At 38.9% G+C, this 20,604-nt stretch overlaps 2 protein-coding genes across 3 annotated transcripts; one reads left to right on the top strand and one right to left on the bottom strand.

Annotated features, from left to right (window-relative positions):
• Positions 1-535: 535 nt before the first annotated feature.
• On the top strand, positions 536-11,358 carry pold1 (polymerase (DNA directed), delta 1, catalytic subunit). The gene is made up of 27 exons (XM_062438321.1): positions 536-667; positions 1,506-1,694; positions 2,235-2,348; positions 2,524-2,664; positions 2,882-3,007; positions 3,181-3,349; positions 4,070-4,184; positions 4,296-4,425; positions 4,552-4,718; positions 4,813-4,917; positions 5,051-5,191; positions 5,346-5,456; positions 5,612-5,803; positions 5,898-5,986; positions 6,077-6,193; positions 6,669-6,782; positions 7,003-7,150; positions 8,176-8,271; positions 8,435-8,572; positions 8,795-8,970; positions 9,166-9,318; positions 9,403-9,505; positions 9,636-9,768; positions 10,177-10,290; positions 10,450-10,502; positions 10,920-11,017; positions 11,123-11,358. Exons 2-27 carry the CDS (start codon positions 1,508-1,510, stop codon positions 11,208-11,210), a joined length of 3,318 nt encoding a protein of 1,105 aa, XP_062294305.1. The 5' UTR covers positions 536-667; positions 1,506-1,507; the 3' UTR covers positions 11,211-11,358.
• Positions 11,359-11,608: 250 nt separating this feature from the next.
• On the bottom strand, positions 11,609-19,336 carry zgc:55558 (GTPase KRas). 2 transcript variants are annotated; one of them, XM_062438319.1, is made up of 5 exons: positions 19,047-19,336; positions 18,700-18,812; positions 15,829-16,007; positions 14,455-14,614; positions 11,609-14,328 (listed from the first exon to the last, which is right to left on the bottom strand). In XM_062438319.1, the coding sequence occupies exons 2-5, from the start codon at positions 18,808-18,810 to the stop codon at positions 14,215-14,217; spliced, it is 564 nt and encodes a 187-aa protein (XP_062294303.1). In that variant the 5' UTR covers positions 18,811-18,812; positions 19,047-19,336; the 3' UTR covers positions 11,609-14,214. The 2 variants fall into 2 exon arrangements, with proteins under 2 accessions (XP_062294303.1, XP_062294304.1); XM_062438320.1 differs by having other exon boundaries at positions 14,262-14,359.
• Between the last annotated feature and the right edge of the window lie 1,268 nt (positions 19,337-20,604).

Genomic DNA, 20,604 nt, shown 5'->3' with positions numbered 1-20,604 from the left:
ATACTATACTATACTATACTATCATACCATACATACCATACTATACTATCATACCTTACTATACTACACCATACCATACCATACCATACTATCATACTATACCGTACAATACCACATTTCTATAAACGTTACAGTTACGGCTGAAAATGACAACAGAAATAAACAAATTCGCAGATTTCGCACATCTCCTCAACATAAGTCAACAGTGATTATTGTTGTTATCGTGACAGTAATGAATAAACATAGTTAATAAAGCTCCTGTCCCTGTTGTTGACATGGATTTAACTATACAGAGATTCTTGAGCCGTATTTCCCTCCCTCGCTGCTGCGCTCATTCTGACGTCATTTTGCCGGGTACACACGGTCTTCTTCGTGTACAAGGTACAGCCAAGCTGCGTTAAACTTCCTGCTCACCACACACGCGTTTACCGCCGAGTCTCCGCCTTATTCATGACGTCAGTGTCCATCCCTTGGAAAACTGGCTTGGTAACGATACGGAAATGTTTCCGCGCCTTCGTCGGTGAAAGTTCACAAATTGAAGACGAGTGGCGGGAGCTGTTGTCAACCAGGGGATGCTGTGAAGAAGTAGCATTGATAAGGATTTATAACTTTGTTAACGCACCAGCCATCCACAGTCGTCCTGACAGGTTTCACACACACGTTCAAGGTAAGACCTGCGTTGTTGTGTTGTTTACACCCTGGGTTGCTAGCTAGCAGGATTTAGCACGTTACAAAAGCAAGCAGCTACACTAGTTACTAACAAAAGATAACTCGTCATTGACTGTGCAGCTTGGACACTGGTGTTAACACATATATACACAACGTTTTAAGGCAAATGTTAATGCGAAAATGAACGATGAACAGGTTTTTTTTTAAAGTTACCGACGTCAACCTAATCCTAATCCGAAATATAATTAAAGACACAACATAGCTGCAGGACTAAATGTAGCTGCTGTGATGCTAAAAGTGTGTAGTTTTATGTTTAGTTTTTTATGACTATCACTATGAAACGTATCAGCTGTTTTATGCAGTTTTATGATACACCTTATCTTGTTATTACACTTTATTTCCTATAAATCGGACACACCTCGTGCCTGTTGCTTGAAAAGTGGCACGCAGTACCATAATATTAAATATGTTAGTAATGACAGCACTGAACATATTTCACCTAATATTACACACCAATCGTATACTCTAGCTACCACAAATGCAGAGTCAGTACAAGGAATAGTTGCACAAATAAAGCCAAATAAACGTGTCTTATTTATTCTGTCTAATCTTTCATATGTAGAGTAATGTCTTAGTTTTCCACCAAAATGTTGGCTTTCATTGCATGTAGTAATATGGTACTTAAGTAGTTCAGTAGGATATTGTTGGTAGTTTTGTTTAAATCTGAATATATTTATTGTAAGTGTTCAATTTATTGAATTAAGCAATTTCTTTCTCCCTAATCATCCTCTTTAAAGTGGCTCGTTCCGCTAAGTTTTCTCTTAATTGACTTGCAGGCATGGATTATAAAAGACGCAATGGTGGCCCCTTCGTGGGAGGTGCGTCCCAGGCCAAACGTGGTAAGACGGCTGGTGAATGGGAGGACAGTCCATCGCAGTTTGAAGAGGAATTGTCCATGTTTGAGGAGGCAGAGATGGAGGCAGAAGAGACAGAGGGGCAGGCAGGGCATGATGTCATTCCTGTCGGTAAGTTGTTCAGAGAAAAGTGCAGTTGTGACTTTGAATTTGGGTGTTCTCATAGGCTGGTTTGCCCTTCTTTTATTTGTTTTGTTCTAAAACATTGCATTTAATGTTGTTATATATGTAATATAACATAAGCCAAAAATGAAGTTTTACACCATCACCAAAACTGGAAAATCACTGGAGACTCATAGCACCCACTCAATGTGAAGTCTCTTTGTCACACACTCATATCACTTTTAGTTAAACAAGACAACTACACTATCTACATGTAGAATAATGTCATCTTTGTTTTACAGCCTGATGTTTTTCTCTTTTTTAGGTAAGTAAGTTTGAATGGTAAAATTGGTAGTGATGCCTTGAGTAAATAAAGCATGCTTTGCTTTGTTTTGGGATTTATGCAAACGCCTGCAACTGAGGAACTAGTTAACCTTCATCCCAGGAAATTACTGTTACTGTGACAGCTCAACTTCTTCGTTTGTACCCATTGTCATAATAAATAACACAATTAAGTTTAATGTCTGTCCTACCTCCTTGTTCTATCAGGGGAGCTCTTCTCAGCAGACCTGAACCCTCGCTGGCGGCGACCTCATGCCACCCCACTGGAACCCTCTTCTGATACTTTGGTGTTTCAGCAAATTGATCTGGACTATTATCTAGGTAACTGCAAAAAGACCAATTCAATTTTTAAAATGGGTTTCATTTACATGTAAACCGCTTCTCTGAGTGGCCTAATCTTGGCTATCTTGGCTCAAATGCTATCTTGGCTCAAATGCTGTTGTTGTATATTAAGAGGAGTGCTTTCTAAGTTGGTTTTCTCCTTTGTGTTTGGCAGGTGCTTCAGTAGCTGGCATGCCTGGCCAGTCACAGGGAAAAGTCCCGATCATTCGGATGTTTGGAGTCACAGATAGTGGCCACAGTGTGTGCTGTCATGTCCACGGTTTCGCACCTTACTTCTACGTTCCCGCACCAGTTGGTGAGTACTTGTCACTATTTGGTAACACGTGATAGAATATGTGAGTACACTTTGTATTTAGATGACGCTTTTAGTCAGTTACCATTTAAACATCTCAGTAGAACACCTTTCTGTCTCCTGAATACTACTTTTCTCACTTTTTTGGGGGGTAAAATCATGTAATTAACCATTTTTTAAATTAAAACAAAATTCCCCTCTTTCATCTTTCTGTAAAAAGGATTCAAACCTGATTATTTGGGTGAATTTAAAAGAGAGTTGAACGCTGCTGTGCTGAAGGACATGCGCTCCAACAAGGACAACATCTCCATCACTGTGTTAGCTGTGGAAATCACCCGCAAAGAGAGTGAGTACATGTGATGTGCAAATGCTTGTGTGCATTTGTTGTTAATTTAATATGAGTGTGTGTGAAGGAATTCTCAAACACTCTCTGGTATGTTCTTTGGTCCAATTATTGTTAATCTAATAAGGCCTAGGAAAAACATTTGAATTCAAACTTATAATTTCTTCTCCCCACAGATATGTATGGTTACCATGGGAAACGTATTATGGATTTCTTGCGGATAACCATGGCAATGCCTCGTCTCATTGCCCCCGCAAAGAGACTGCTGGAGCAGGGCTTCAAGTTTGGACCTTTCTCCCTCCAGGGTTACCAATCCTACGAGGCCAACATAGATTTTGAAATTAGGTGTGTGCGCACATGCTTTCTAAATATCTGAAAGCTGACTCAATAATTTGCCAGTCAAATGGAAACAATAGACATTAGACATGACATTAATCTTGAAAACATATTTTGAGTTTCTTGTATTCTCAAAAGACGAAACAGTTAAGGGAGCTCATCAAGTTAACCACAGCTGAAACGCAAACAATGTTTTTCTAGGCTTGTGTAAGTAGACAAATGATTGTTGACTTAACACACTGATACTTAATGTATGGCTTAATTTACCCTCTGATGTATGTACTGCAAAGTTTACCAATATGTATCTATTTATTAATTAAGTTTAACATGGTGTTTGCACTGACTGTATTATGTTAGATCAAGCAAGGTTTTTTAGTAATTTTGTAGCCATATTATTATTGCGTTATATATAAATATATATAAATCTCAGTAAAATGCAGGTACAGATCATGAAGAAGTTGGAAAAACCCACTGGATTTCAAAACAGCTTTTACGCTAAAGCCATTAATGCACTAAACTGCATTACATAATGGCAATTATTTATTTATTTTTTGTTTCTGCACTTTAAAGACAGCATCTCAATTTCGTTGTGCTTTGTACAATGACAATAAAGACTTTCTATATATGTAGGGTTTTTTAATTCTTAATGACTTTCTTATAAAACAGCAGATGACTAGTACAATATTGAAGTTGTATTTTTCAGTCTCATAAGTCTCTCTGTTTTGTCAGGTTTATGGTGGACTGTGATGTGGTTGGATGCTGCTGGATTGAACTTCCTAAAGGCAAATTCAGAGTACGTGAGGAGAAGAGCATGGCAGAGACAGATTCTCAGTACCCGGGCAAGGTAGGACCAGTTTACATCTTACATGTTGTATAATGGGTCATACAAAAGGTGTGTTGTCTGCCTATCAGCAGTGGTGTTCATGAACTTTCTCATCCTTTCTTTGTACTTCAGGTGTCCTTGTGTCAGTATGAGGTGGATGTGGGATGGACAGATTTGATAAGTCACCCAGCAGAGGGAGACTGGCAGAGAATCGCACCGCTCAGGGTCCTCAGCTTTGACATCGAGTGTGCAGGAAGAAAAGGTGGGTGTTTTTCTTTCTCTGTGGTATTATTATCACACAGTTACAGATTTCTTAACATGTAAATGAGGCCTAATCATGCTTGATGAAAAGCTAATGCAGAGTTTTCTATTTTTTATGTCTTTCCAGGAATCTTCCCAGAAGCAGACAAAGACCCTGTGATTCAGATTGCATCTATGGTGCAACGTCAGGGTGAGACCGAGCCCTTCATTCGCACAGTGTTCACTCTCCAGTCCTGCGCCAGCATCGTGGGCAGTCAGATATTGTGCTTCACACAAGAGAAGCAGCTATTGCAGGTACACAAGTTGGCTTCAGGAAAGCACTGAAAAATATGTTTTTGTAATGTTTTATTGCACATCTGTAACATCTCTGTTTTGTCTCTGAGAACAGAGCTGGGCAGAGTTTTTGAGGACAGTGGACCCAGATATCATCACTGGATACAACATCCAAAACTTTGACTTTCCCTACTTGCTAAACAGGGCTGCTACTTTAAAGGTTAGATTGAGCCACATTCGTCTACTGATAAATACTAAAGCACTGTCTTGGGACAAATGTATTTGTCGTAGAAATACTTCAGACCTCCCTGTTTTTTTTTCACATATCGCAATAATATATCTTTTGCATTCAGGTGAATCTGTTTCCTTACTTGGGACGAGTTCGAGGCATCAAGTCAGTCTTGCGAGACCTAAACTTCCAGAGCAAGCAGATGGGCCGCAGAGAGAATAAGACAATTAACATGGAGGGCCGTGTTCAGTTTGATCTGCTACAGGTCAGCGCCTAACTATAATCACTAAATTATGATGTGACAATAGTTACATCACCCTGCAGTTAGGACATGATACACTGATTGGATACGAGTGTTTTCAATTTTAAAAAACCACTGCATATAATCTGACGTGTGTGTGTGTGCGTGTGTGTGTCAGGTTCTCCTCAGAGACTACAAACTGCGTTCATACACACTGAACGCTGTGAGTTTCCACTTCCTACAAGAACAGAAGGAGGATGTGCAACACTCCATCATCACTGATCTACAGGTAAAGTGCAAATCGTCTTGCATCTTGAAGAGAGCTGGTTACCTTTTTAAGAGCTCTGTGGAGTGATTCACATTTAAAAAAAAAAAAAAAAAAAAAAAAGATTAAAAAACATTATTGCTTTTTTCTGTCCTCTCCCTTTTTTACCTCCATCTCAGAATGGCAACGAACAGACGCGCCGTCGTTTAGCGGTGTACTGCCTGAAAGACGCCTACCTCCCGCTGCGTCTGCTGCAGAAGCTGATGTGTGTGATCAACTACATGGAGATGGCCAGAGTGACTGGTGTGCCTTTAACTTACCTGCTCTCAAGAGGACAACAGATCAAAGTTGTCTCTCAGCTGCTGCGACAGGTAGCAAACACAAACTCGTAGGACAGTTACTGCATGCGTTTGACTTTGCGTACATAATATTACAGATGGAGACTAAGTGTGTATGTGTGTTTAGGCCATGAAACAGGACCTGGTCATGCCTGTTGTGAAGCCAGAAGGAGGAGAAGATTACACTGGAGCAACTGTCATAGAGCCAGAGAAAGGGTATGTATGTGTGTATGACTCCTGGTGATGATGGTTTAGTAGGTGTAAGCTTCTTATCTACCTTTCATTCACCACCTTTTTCTCTTACAGGTATTACAGCCTTCCCATTGCCACCCTAGATTTCTCCTCCTTGTATCCATCCATCATGCAGGCTCATAATCTGTGCTACACCACCCTACTGCAGAAAGGCTCAGTGGAGAAACTGGGGTAAGCAATTTTATTTTTCATGATGTGAGTTTATCGTCAAAATCCATGAACAAATGGCTTTTGATTCATGTCCATCTGTGATTACTGTGCAGTGGGAGTTGACAGACAAATCGCCTTTGAGTCATGAAAGTTATGAAGTTAAAAATGGCTTAGACCAGCTTCAGTTTCCCTCAGCTTTGTCCTCTTGCAGTTGAAATGTGTTTTATAAAAATGAGCTGCTGACTTCATGCAATTTGCCACATATGTTAAGACAGCCTACAGACTTATTTTGATTAACAGATTATTTAGGAGGCTGATAGGAAAAAAGTAACACATTTTTTACCCGAATCATTGAAATTCATCAACACAATAACTACAACTTAAGCTAATTGAATTTATAGTTTCTTAATTGATTCATTCTTTCATAATGACCATTTAAACATTTTCAATATGCTTTTTGTCTTGTACTACAATTGAAGGGATTGTGTGTCTTTAGTCTATCACCAGATGATTTCATCAAGACGCCCACTGGTGATCAGTTTGTGAAAAGCTCTGTGAGGAAAGGACTTCTACCTGAGATCCTGGAGAACCTGCTGTCTGCTAGAAAGAGGTTTGAATTTGTTCAAATAAACCTTTAAAATTTAAATTGTGAACGCCTACGAACTCTCTTGATCCCCTGATTCACAACTAGTGTTTGACCTGTTTCCTCTTGCTGTACCAATTTCCAGATTTACACTTAAAAAAACTTTTTTGAATGACATTTTAATATCATACAGATGACATCCAATAGGTGATGTGGCATCCTTCTCAAATTGTCCCACTATCCGCAGGGCCAAGACTGAGCTAAAGAAGGAAACCGACCCTTTTAAGAAGCAGGTGCTGGATGGCCGGCAACTGGCCCTTAAAATCAGCGCAAACTCTGTCTATGGCTTCACGGGGGCCCAGGTGGGCAAGCTGCCCTGCTTAGAGATCTCGCAGGTGAGCTCTTTATTCTGGGTGTTAAAACTGCAAAGTGTGTGGTGTTGCACGCTTTCTACGTCTAATATGAAGAAGAATGTTTAAGCAATACTGTTAACTGTGGCTATATTTACAACAGTGTCAGTGTCATGGTCTTCAAATGTAGCCAATTCATCAAGATTTTGAAAAATAATGAATATTGATGTTTACAGTTTAGGCTGCCTTGCAAAGATGTGAAGTCAGAACAAAAAAGTTAACCAACAAAGATGTGGAGCAAAGATTAGCGCTTACATTGAAACCACAAAACAAAAAGGGTGAACACTAAGACCTAAATGAAAAATGAGCTTTAACCTCTTATCTGTAAAGAGCAACCTTAGATGAAAGAGAGTGAAAACGAGGTCAGCAGCTGTGAACATAGCAGTGCAGTTTAGGCTTTTTGTCAGTGATGCTACAACTCTTCAAGATTCAACCAAAGTTCCCATGTCCTGCTTGACACCTGCTGATTAAAGTGAAGGGGGTTAGCAACCAGTTCACTTAAGGTGGTAGACCAGTTTTGCTCAGATCTTTTAGAGTTACTCCATATTTTAAGTGAAAGTTAAAAGTTATCTACTTTAACTCACAATTATTATGAGAGTAGCAGCTTATTAATGCAGATGATTCTTAAATTGGGGAAAGCTGTTTTATAATGCTACAAAAATAGAAATTTAACAATCCATTATATTCTGGGTGACTTATTATCAAAGAATACAAAAAAGTTATAAAAAGTGGTTGCCCTATGTAAACATCCTTATCATCAAGCATCAAGTATGATCAGATAACATGAGCGCTGCTGTGTCTGACCTCTTCCTGCTGAACTAAAAACTGATTTCAGCATCAGCTGTGATCTTCAATGAGCGATTTTGGGGTCAGATACTGTACTCAGTGACAAATATTTTACCCAGCCATTGGAACTCATGCCCTCTATAATGTGGATGTAAATGATTTCACTCCACATCACATATAATTTTACTGAATTTGTTTAAATCATTTGTATTTTTCTCCTGTAGAGTGTCACTGGTTTTGGAAGACAGATGATCGAGCAAACCAAACAGTTGGTGGAGTCCAAGTACATAATTTCCAATGGTTACCAAGCTGATGCTAAGGTGAGGAATATATGGAGCTGATCTCCACCAATACTGACTTAAACTATTCTCTTTTTTTGCTCATTATATCAGCTTTCTGTGTTCATATAAATAAGATACTCTTTGTCATTTGAGTTTTGAGCGGAGATTTGTGTGGTTATATATATATTTTTATATTTTAAAGGTAATTTATGGAGACACAGACTCTGTCATGGTTAAGCTTGGTGTCGCCACAGTGAGGGAGGCCATGGATATTGGAAAGGAGGCAGCAGAGTGGGTGTCGTCCCATTTCACACCACCCATCAAGCTGGAGTTTGAGAAGGTACCATTTCATTAACATCAGAAGTATAACACAAGCCAGTAGTCTAATGTAAGCAAACTAAACTGAGAGAGAAAGATGTGCAACAGAAATGGACCTTGTCTTCTTACCAAAAAGTATCTTTTGCAAGTGTCAAACTGCAGTGAGGCAGCGTTTGCGAGATGGTTACGGGATGGTTAGAGATTCGTCTCAGCTAACAAGATCTTCTTTTTGTCAATTCCACAGGTGTACTACCCGTACCTGCTGATCAACAAGAAGCGCTACGCAGGCCTGTATTTCTCTGCCAGTGCAGACACACATGACAAGATGGACTGTAAAGGCATTGAGACTGTCCGAAGAGACAACTGCCCTCTGGTGGCTAACCTCATTAACACCTGTCTACAGAGAATCCTCATAGACAGGTACACACACACACACACTGCAATTTAATTTGGACATGTTCAATAATTATTTTGATTATATTATTCATTATTTCCTTTTCTTTTTGGTTTCTCAAGTTCTAAATGTGGTCTTCAGATGCTGAATGCACTTTGTGATGATTGTTGGGTTGAATTTAAATGATGGAGGTAATCATAGCTCGTGTGATGTGTCTTTAGGGATCCTCAGGGTGCTGTGGATCATGCCAAAGAAGTGATCTCCGACCTGCTGTGCAACCGTATTGACATCAGCCAGCTGGTCATCACCAAGGAGCTGACGCGCACCGCTCAGGAGTACGCTGGCAAACAGGCGCACGTGGAGCTTGCCGAAAGGTGATCAATAATGCCCATAGAGAAAATATATCCAGTATGTGTTTGATATGGGTGAACTGACCTTCTCATATTGTTATTTTCCAGGATGAGGAAAAGAGATGCAGGCAGCGCCCCCAACCTGGGAGACAGAGTCCCATATGTCATCATCAAGGCTGCAAAGGGAGCAGCAGCATACATGAAGTCAGAGGTCTGTAGCCATGTCTTTGATTGTCTGTTCATGATTGTGTTATTTGTATATTTACCCTTTACTTGTCACACATATTAAATCCTAACGAGATGTTGTTGACTTCTTTTTCTGTTTCCTCATGTTGCTTCAGGACCCGATCTATGTGCTAGAGAACACAATTCCCATCGACACACAATACTACCTCGAACAGCAGCTGTCCAAGCCTCTGCTGAGAATATTTGAGCCCATCCTGGGAGAGAGCAAGGCAGAGAGCATCCTGCTCAGTGAGTCTACACGCATCATAAACTTTTAATAGTATTATAAAAAGTTAAACCATGCTGCACTCTACTTTTCTCCATTTCCTGCGGCTATAAAATTATTTTTAAGGGGTTTTACAATTCTAAGATGCCACTTTGGAGACTGGGAACTTGTGATGGGAATTTTTCAATATTTATCTTGACAGTTAAATTAATGATTGATCATTAAATTAATCAGCATCTGCACATTCAGACTTATTTCTCTGTATCACAGCTGGCTATAATTTATCAATGTATCATAGCTGCACCATTTAGCCACAACGTGTAGAAAATACTCTTGTGTGCTAATGATGGGGGTGTTGGTTAAATAAATTACCCAATACTTGCCATCTGACTTCCCATCAATTTTGATGCTGATTCACTGGTATCTTTCAGAGGGCGACCACACCCGTTGTAAGACGGTGTTGACATCGAAGGTCGGAGGCCTCATGGCGTTTGCTCAGAAGAGGAGCACCTGTATTGGCTGCAAAGCTGTACTCAAAACAGATGGTTTGTGTGCATTCAGTATTTAAGATTTCTTTTTTCTAGATGTCACTCTTTTTTTCAATTTTCTTTATGGAGTGTTTTTAATTAAGGATCAGTCCAGACTTTTTTTCTGTATGTATAGTGCTTTGTACTGTTTGTTTAACATCTGATGTGTCATTGCAGCGGCTGTGTGCGATTTCTGTAAGAAGAAGGAGTCTGAACTGTATCAAAAAGAGGTGGGCAAGAAGCCAGATGACTCAGTATTACATGTTTTCCTCTCTGAAAGATGTACTGTACCACTACATAGATTGTATGTAGTCCCAGCTGACAGTGATCTAAGAAAAGCAAAGAGGCTGACATGAATGGTGGCTCTTCAGAGCTCAGGGAATTCATAAATTTCATATTGAATTAATTAAAGTATGTTGAGTTAATACAACAGTGTCTTTTTTAATATCAAATCAAATTTACTATCATTTCTCAATTATTGACTTGTTATTGATACGTTAGCTAGTCAAATTATAACCAGTAATGTGCAATTAATTCTTCATCAGATTGTTTTTAAATTTGTTCCCAGAAGAATTCACTGGTCAATATTTAAACAAATATGTCATCATTGTTAGTCAAGTTGTTAACGCTCAGGTTGTAAATTTCAGATCTTTCATCTAAATACTCTGGAGGAGCGTTTCTCTCGCCTGTGGACTCAGTGTCAGCGTTGTCAGGGTTCCCTCCATGAGGATGTACTCTGTACCAGGTATATAAACGACACATATTTGTAATAGCTGCATGTTAACTGCACAATTATGGCTGCACCAAACAGTTTTGTGCAATAACTCTGTCCCTCCACACTCCTCTGCAGCCGAGACTGTCCCATATTCTACATGAGGAAGAAGGTTCAGAAAGATCTGGATGATCAGAGCAAGCTGGTATCTCGTTTTGGATGGTGAAAGAGGCGCCAACATTCATTCCCAATTTGCCTCATTTTTTCCAACCACTGTGTCTATGGTGATATGCTAAATGCATATATTACTATTTCTATGTTTTCTATTATGAAAGTTTTATAAAGTAGTGTCTTTTTGTAAAATAAAGTGATAAAGCAATATATTCCTTTTGGGCTGTCGAGTATGATCATTAATTATTGAACAATCAATGCAAAATCATCAGTCACAATTTACATACATGCTTTCTTACACATGAAAATCTTGTGTGAAAATATTTTTCTACTTTCACTTAAACAGTTAAGTGAGTGTGAATTACACAATTAATGAACACACAATTAATGCAATGTTTATGAGACATGACAGGCTGTGATGTTATGAGATATTTAAGTGAAAGTGTCATTTTATAGAGGGAACCATCTTCCATTAGAAGACAGAGTTGCCCTTTCATGAAAACCCCATTGGGGGAAAAACCCAAAGATGCTGAGTGAGACACGTGTGTTTGTATAGGGGTTTATAGTGTATGACCCAGTTTTAACTGACGTCATATTGTGTGTAATTTCACAGAAATGAAAAGAAGAACTTGATCTCCTTCCTCTTCTACCTTATTGTCCCAGTAAAACCTAAAAAAAACCATATCCCTTTCTTACAAATGATGTGGTACCAGAGGCTGAAACAACCCTCTTTTAAATGGGCATGGCACAAAATTAGTGGGTATTTAGATGTAGTGATTGACCTTACTTCGTTTAAGACAAAAAGATTTATTTGTCAGAGCTTACAAATCAGATGCGCGCTTCACCTTGTGTGTTTGAGATGAGTTCTTGTATTGTCCATCTTTTTAAAAATACACATATCCTCTGGTAAATCTTATCTGTAAAGAGCCAAGATTAGATAAACAAAACAGACAATGTAAAGGACCTCAACTTGTTCATTACAGATTTTACACAGCTGTCAGTGAGAGACTTGTTCGGACCAGGTCAGGTTTTCAAACCTTTTAAGAGTCGCTCCATATTTTAACAGTCTGGATAATGAAACAGACACTTGGTGGATAAGTGGGAGCCCTCCATGGATGGACTCACATGTTATAAGGATGCAACTGAAGTTATTTACTTTAACTTAAAATAACTGATGGCAGCAGGTTATTAATGCATTTTTTTTTTTAAGTGGGGAAAGCTATTGGTAATGCTACAAAAATAGAAATTTAACAATCCATTACATTTAGGGTGACTACTTATCAAAGAAGACAAACAGCTATAAAACATGGTTGCTCTATTGAATATCCTTATCATCCAGCATCAAGTATGATCAGATAACATGAGCGTTGCTGTGTCTGAACTCTTCCTGCTCAACTAGGAGCTGATTTCAACATCAGCTGTGGTTTATATGTCGTACCACGTGCACATTTTCACATGCTACATGTCCGATGTTTGCGTTTCAACAGAATTTGGACACAGCGACTTGACAACTGCAACAAAACTGGAACTGACCAATAAAAAACGACTTTGGAATACAGTGTGACTGTGTGGGACAAACAGAGGTTCAACAATAAGCTGACGATGGGGTAAACATCCTATCTCAACCGATCATTGGACACAGCTCTAGTCTGTTATTCCTCACTTTCTGATATTCCTGAGTTAACTTTTCAATTGGCACTAACCAATCCTAAACCCTACAATAAACACTATTTTGAGGCTTTGTTACTGTGGTTGAAGTGTCCTTTTACAGCATTTTCATTGATGTGGTCTTTGATATTGCTGTTGTGTTTCAACCATCAGAGGACAGTAACCTGTAAAAAAAACAAAACTAGACCAAAAAAAGAAACAAGCAGAAAACAACTATTTTCTCAACTTTCAGAAAGTTTTGGCCAATCATCTGTCTACAATCAATATTTTCATAGGTGAACTCTATCCTCGTCAGTAGGAGGATTTTCATGTTTTTTTGTGGGGCTCCATTAAGACAGATGCATACTAAGCAAATCACATGACAAATTTCACCACACTAAATGTGTTGACTCCTAAAATCATTTTGAGTTGGATCACCTGATGTGACAATGCAAAGTGCAGCAACGCACCGCTGTGAACCCCTGAACAGGAGCTGAACTGTCTGTAGAAACACTGGCCGGACAAATCACAATTATAGACGGAGAAATGATCTTTCCAGACTTATTGTCACTTAGGTTCTTGAATGACAAACTCAAATTAAGTTTTCACAAATGCTGGCTGTAACCAAAAAGAAAAACAAACAAAACAAAACTCAACTTAAAACTGCACTTTCTGGTTGTTTGGTCATCAGAACATAAACCAACAGAATTCACAGCGTTAAATGGACACTGCACATTGGATGAATAAATGGCCAGTCTTGTTGCGGCATATTGTTATAGGCATGCTATGCAGGATTTAAGCCCCCAGCCAATAACAACACATAGGGTGTGAGGTCAGGACCCGTAGTGAACAGGTTACTTCACTGTCTCAGTCTCTCTGTCTGTATCATGTATAAAGAGCAGCAGGTCTGTGTGAGCGTTTGACCGAAGGATGAGCTACACACACACACACAGAGCAAAGAGGCCACAGAGGATGAAGCTCAGTATTCACAAAAAAAATCCAGCAATGTGGCACTTTCACACGCACGTGTTTACTTAAGAACGCAACCGCTGTGAAACAATCAGAAAATAATATTTTATTTATCTGATCCCCATCTTTGTTCTCGCTACCATTGCTCCTCTTCATTCACTCTCCAGCTCACTTGACCGCCTCTGCTCACAGCACGCTCTGGTGTTGTTGAGCAATGTTTGAGTACAGCAACCAACAAATCCTGCATAGTACGCCTTTAACTAAAAACTGACCACAGGAGACTGGATCAGCTTCCCTGTCCAGAGCTGTTCTGGATGTCTCTGAAGTGACAGAGGAGGTGCAGGGTGTGTGGGTGTGTGTGGGTGTGTGTGTGTGTGTGTGTGTGTGAGAGAGGGGGAGCGTGAAACAAGTGCTGCATCTGTGGGATGCTTGTTTGTGGTTTGCTATAGTATTATGCAACGTCTCTGAGTGTTCTTCTTGCTCTTCTTGTTGCTGCGATTGGTCTCTTTATATCTTCTAATCTCCCGTACGAGTGAATAGAAAGCTTCCTCTACACCCTGCAAGACACAAACAGAAAAATGATTTTTACTGAAATATATTATATTTTATTTATTTTCATTAGTATGTAATTTATTTATTTTAAAACCAATATAAATACCGATGCTATCGTCATTCCTACCCACCTGTCTGGTTTTGGCAGAGGTCTCAACAAACGGCACACCGTAGGTTCGTGCCAGCTCTTGCGCCTGCCGCGTCTCCACCGAGCGGGAACTTAAGTCGCTCTTATTCCCCACCAGCACCATGGGGACGCTGTCACTGTCCTTCACCCGGTTGATCTGCTCTCTGAGGAAGACACAGAAGCAGCAACCCCTTAGAGACTGAGGCTATGTGCAGAGTTTGTGTGTGTATATTCACACAGTCTCACAAGTATAAACAGACGTAACCAAAGCAAGATTAAATCTACATTTATGTAGCAGTTCAATGTCAGTTAACACACATCATATATGTTTACCCCATATTGATTAATAGGTTGTAATCCATATTTTGTGAGGTACTTTTTTTACTTTTTTTTTTCTGCAACTACCAGGAACAAAATTAATTTCATTTTCAATCTCACATCCTTTCAATTGTATCCACTAACTGAGTTCTCTTATTATTAGTCAAATTATTATTGAAAATACATTACCAGTCAAAAGTTTGGACGCATTTCCATAAGTGTGTGTAAACTTTTGACTATGTTTCACATTTAAACCAGTCTTAAAGAAACGACAGGTTCTCAGTTTTGGCTTTCCCAGATTTCTTCTGCTCATTTCTGTATGCATTTAGCCCCAACCCCCTCCACCTTCCTATAATATATCTAATATTTGATACCTGATATCAGATGCAAACTCAACCCCCACAGAAATTACATATTTGACTAGTGGTTGGTTGATAAACCCAGCGGCAGTCTATTGCACAACCTCAGCATGCTCACCTTCCATCTAACCTCAGAGGAGTCCAATCACATATCTCCATTAAAGTGCCAAAATGGACGCACGGTCATAAATTCCCAGAAGCAGTCTAATTACTCTGCTATGGGTGTGTTCACTTTTTCAGAAGCTTTTATAATTCATACTCCTGACACATTATCTAAAACACAACGGACACACTCTACCTGGTTTTCCAACAGCTTGTGTTTTTTTCTGGTTGTCACTTTTTAACCTACACAGCACCAGATGTCATCGCTGACTGTAAATCTTCCTCATTCCCGTCAGATAAATAAAAGAATCTGCTTACAAAAGATATTTCCCAGTATGTCCATATACAGTAATACTTCTTCCTGTGACTCATAACTGAACAAACCAGATTGAAGTGCTCATAGCTTTTAACCGCACTCTGCAGATCAGTAAATGTATTACAGAATTATTGCAAGTGCTTCCTGCTGATCGGGAAGTGACCTGTTTAGGGCTAGACAAACGCATACTGTTGACATGGACATTTAATCCAACCTGCTTTGACAGTATTGTCGTCACTTCTCTCTGTACATGGGTTTTTATACTGGCACAGCCATCTTTTACCTGTAGAGGTGAACATCCTCAAAGGACTTGATGTTGTTGATGGCGAACACACAGAGGAAGCCCTCTCCTGTCCTCATGTACTGGTCCCTCATAGCGCTGTACTCCTCCTGACCTGCAGTGTCCAGGATGTCCAACAGACATGTCTCGCCATCAATCACCACCTGTTTTCTGTAGGAGTCCTGTAACCAGAGCACCAAATTAACACCAGTTACCACCAAATGCTGGTAAAATAAACAAGTTGAGAGGCTGGTAATATCTGAACATTCATTAACCTTTTGGCCAATGCACAAACAAGTTAGTTTTGCACCCTACCTGTAATGCAACACGTTTATCAATAAATCTGACTGAATGATTGAATCATACTGACTGCCACGCCGCTGAGTCATGTAGCAACAAGACCTTGTTGGCTGAATAGTTTTGTAATGAACTTGGCTGAATAGTTTTCAACAAAAGCAGAGACAGTAGTGTTGATTTCTATCTCGCTGTCGTCTGTGACAATTATTTGTAAAGAATGAGGTTCCTGGAGAGCTCTTTGCTTTAATAGGATTTACCAGGTATCTCCATGTTCAAGTCCACTTTTAGAGGTTGTGATGGGTCTAACAGGATTTTGGTGATGACAGCTTAGTGACGGTTTACTGCACTGCATTTATTTGACAGTGAGCCATAGCTACAAGTTACTTTGCTGTTTAGGCTGGGAAATATATAGATTTGTATAATGATATCATAAAATGAGACTAGATATCGTTTTAAATTTTGATGTGTTTCCTTTCCTGGTTTTAGAGACTGCTTCACATTAAAATTATGTAATTTTCTGACCTTACATAGTCACCTAGTCCACATTACTGATGATGATTTATCAAAAATCACATAAAATAAATATTTTGTGAAAACACCAATAGTACTCCCTACAATATCAATAGAGGTATTCGTTCAAAAATATTGTGCTATTTGATTTTGTCCATATCGCTCAGTCCTATTTGCAGTTTATTTTTATACAACCCCCCCCCCCCCCCCCCCCCCAAAAAAAAACAAAACATATGACCACGTTATTAAAAGATGCATTATTACAGATGGAACTTTTCAGCACTAGGCTCTATCAAGTTGTTGAAATCATCTCCACCTATAGGATATTGAAATTCTTTTCACATGTTTATAGATCAGCAATAATAATCCTATGATGTAATCCATTATGTCTCTACATAATGAATATTTTCACATTTGATATTTTAAGCACATTCTGATAATAAAACTTTTATTTTTAATATTTTTAATGCAGAACTTTTAAGTATTTTTCTGTTTTGTTACTTGCACATCTGCAGTGCCAAACCCACATGGACTTAAGAGACCTAAAAACACATTGCAGTGGTGAAACATTTGTCAGACAGGAACAGAACTTCTTATATAAAACATTACATTGCAAACAAGTAACTTTATATCCTGTCTCAAGTTATACAAAAACAATCTGATAGTACAGTTTAACAATGGAAGGCTGTTTTCACATTCATTTGCTCAAAGTGGGAAAGTTACTCTGCGCTCATTAAAAATCTAAGTTAAAAGGGCGGGGTCACAAACATGATTTGTGACACCATAAAATAGTTTGGAGGACATTCTGATCCAATAATTAATTTACAGAAATGTGATGAGGAAACTTGAAGCTTCCAGTGCACAAACACTGAGAATGGACTTTACAGTGAAGTGGGAGACATTGTGTCTCCAGTAAGAAAACTTTAGGAATCAAAAATATTTGCATATTGGGGTTTTTCAATGAGGAAGAAGAAGTAGATGCAATTTCTTGGATTATAATTTGGTATTTAAGTTTTTTTGTGTGTGGAAAAAACATAGACACATATTAGTAGTCAAAATACAATATAATTTTATATACATGTATACAATATAGGTCTATATATTCAAAACAAGTCTGGAGGAGATTTATAGCAAGGTATCTATATACTTGTTCCACCACTGCTCCTTTTTCACCTTCACTCTTGGCTTTTGGCACACAGGACAGTAAAATCATGTGTGTGTTAGTTAATCTCCACTAACAGGGCGGATGAGACTTGACAGTGGCTGCTTACAACCATCTAAAACATTTTTTAAAAAGAGGGCAGATTCACTTACTGACAGGTATAATGACATAAGGACAACCCTTATAATGAACACATTAAATTAACAATGTGTCTTCACCACAGGACACTCTTTACACACTAATAATGCTGCTCCTACACTGTTGAAGAGCTTGTTCGGCTCCATTCTGAACAAACAAGCAGCGCAAGTCTGCTTCAAGAGGAGACTGTAGCATCTCTAAACATAGCTCAGCCTCTGCAGTCTGCTTTCTCTTTTAAAATAAACGGTCATATTACATATTTACTCCCATGAAGTTTAAAAAACCTTGTCAGCATTAATTTGACATTTTGTCAACCTGTTTTTAAAACTTTGAATACAAGTTAGTAATATATTGATATTTGTATTAATTCCTATTAAGTGTGTTGTGTGTGTATGACACTTTCAGGGACACACACCAGACTTAAGACCAGTTGATTGAGGACAGTTTATGCAATTGGGGACAAAAACTGTGTCACCAATTAGTAAAATGATGATTTTGGGTCAGTGGTTAAGGTAAGGGGTAATTCTCCAAGAAATGAATTAAAGTCTATGTAAATACCACATTGTGTGTGTGTGTCAGGTCGTTGGTCCATTTGTAGTGGAGATAAGTTCTCTGTCTCTGTTCACTTGCCCAGGCACAACAGATAGAAATGATCTAGTATTTAAATCTGGTACAAAGCATCGTTTATCTTTGTTAGAGAATAATGTCATTTGGACATTCATCTCTCTTTAATAAACTGGTTGAATGTGTAATGGTGGGTCTCTCACCTCAATGGTTGGATCATATTCATCCACAAAGTGGTTCTGGATGAGCTGGATGGTGAGGGCGCTCTTCCCCACGCCTCCTGCCCCGACCACCACAAGTTTATACTCAGTCATGCCTGGAAATTGGGATGAAGCCAGCAGGTCAAGAGTTGTCACCAAAAGCCGTGATTTCACTAAAGTATCAGGTGGACATGATCAAGCCTAATGAGTCGGGATTTTCCTCCTTCCTCCCTCCAACATGACATGGCGAGACAGTGACCCAGATTTAAGGGGACTGTCCGTTGACGATAGTTGTCTTAAAAGTTACGTTTTAAAATGGAGTTACTGAAAATGGCGGTGAAAGTCCTTACCTTGTTGAAATATTTGTAACAGTCCTTGAAATGATAGCTGAGTTGACGAATGGATAAATGTGATTAGCTTGCTACATAACGTTAGCCTGAGACGATTTCCTTGTTCAAAACACTTGTAGAAACACTTCAACAATCTGTCGGCAACCTCTTTTTCTGATTACTTGTCAATGTATGAGCTGGAGATTTATGACGCTGCTGATACACTTGTAACTTACTGTTTTAAATAAATAAAACGCCCGGATATTTCGCTCGAGTTCCTATTTAGTCTCCATTGTGGCTCGTTGTAACAGGCAGGGAGCTACCTAGGGCGTTAATCCCCTCGCTCAACAGCCAATGAGATGACAGCAGACAGACAGACGTCTTAATAACCCAATAAAACTGGAGCTAGAGTTTACAAACCCGTCTATAGCTAGCATAGATGACCAATCACAAACAGGACCACCCCTAGTTGGGAGTGGTCTTTCAGGAACCTTTCACAGATAAATGGGACTCATCTTCATAGTCTTCAGAACCCACATTTCAATACTGATCAGTACTATTTCTTAGAGGTATCAATAAGGGTATTCATAGTCATCTAAGTACTATTAATTTACTATTATACTATTATATTATTATTATATTATTATATTATGATTGATTGATTGATATTATACTTATTATTCTGTATGAACATGAACCTCTTCATCTTTTAAAATGCATTCCAACTAACATCTCTGTAATAAATAATATCTTTGTGAATGTTTTGCCCACTTAATTTACACATTGGTCAGTCAACCGACAACTATTTATATTCTTATTTTTAAATGTTTCTAATGGTGGCATTGTGATTGTATTTAAGGGGTTGACGATTGACCATTGATTGGTGCATTTAAAATCACAGATCTTCACTGCCCTCATGTGCTCACAGTGATGAACTGCAACTGCAATAGTGTCAATATAATACTCACAATATCAATTAATATTAGTATTGTCGACTAATTATTGGTGTGATTATTGTAACAACTACTGATTAATACTACCGTTGGCAATACATGCTTCATGTAAGACGTTTTTCAATACTGACCTGAGTATTTTAGGTACCAGTACACTGACAATCCCAGAATCATGTGTTCATTGCCAATTTGTGGTCAAAATGAGAAACTGCAACACAATATTAATATCAAATAATTATGAGTAGTAGTCAGTAATCACCCAAATTATAGATTAGTTTAGCCTGAAACCCAAATTTGAGTTTTAATTTCTGCATTTTAAATGGACACTAAGGAAAAGAGACTCACATATGATTTTTGACACACACACACACACACACACACACACACACACACACACACACACACACACACACACACACACACACACACACACACACACACACACACACACACACACACACACACACACATATGCATCACATGCATCATGCCCCACCCTCTGGTCCATCCTCACTTCCCTTGTCTGTGACGTTCATGTCTCTGCTTCACTCTCCCACCGAGTGCATCTGCTCTCCTATCTAATCTTTGCCTAAAATCACGGAGATAATCCTGCATCCATCTGTGCT

This window comes from Scomber scombrus, chromosome 18, assembly GCF_963691925.1.
Source record: "Scomber scombrus chromosome 18, fScoSco1.1, whole genome shotgun sequence".
NCBI classification, from domain to species: domain Eukaryota; kingdom Metazoa; phylum Chordata; class Actinopteri; order Scombriformes; family Scombridae; genus Scomber; species Scomber scombrus.
The sequence above is the reverse complement of the archived record's forward strand: the minus strand, read 5'-3'. Positions and strand labels throughout refer to the sequence as shown.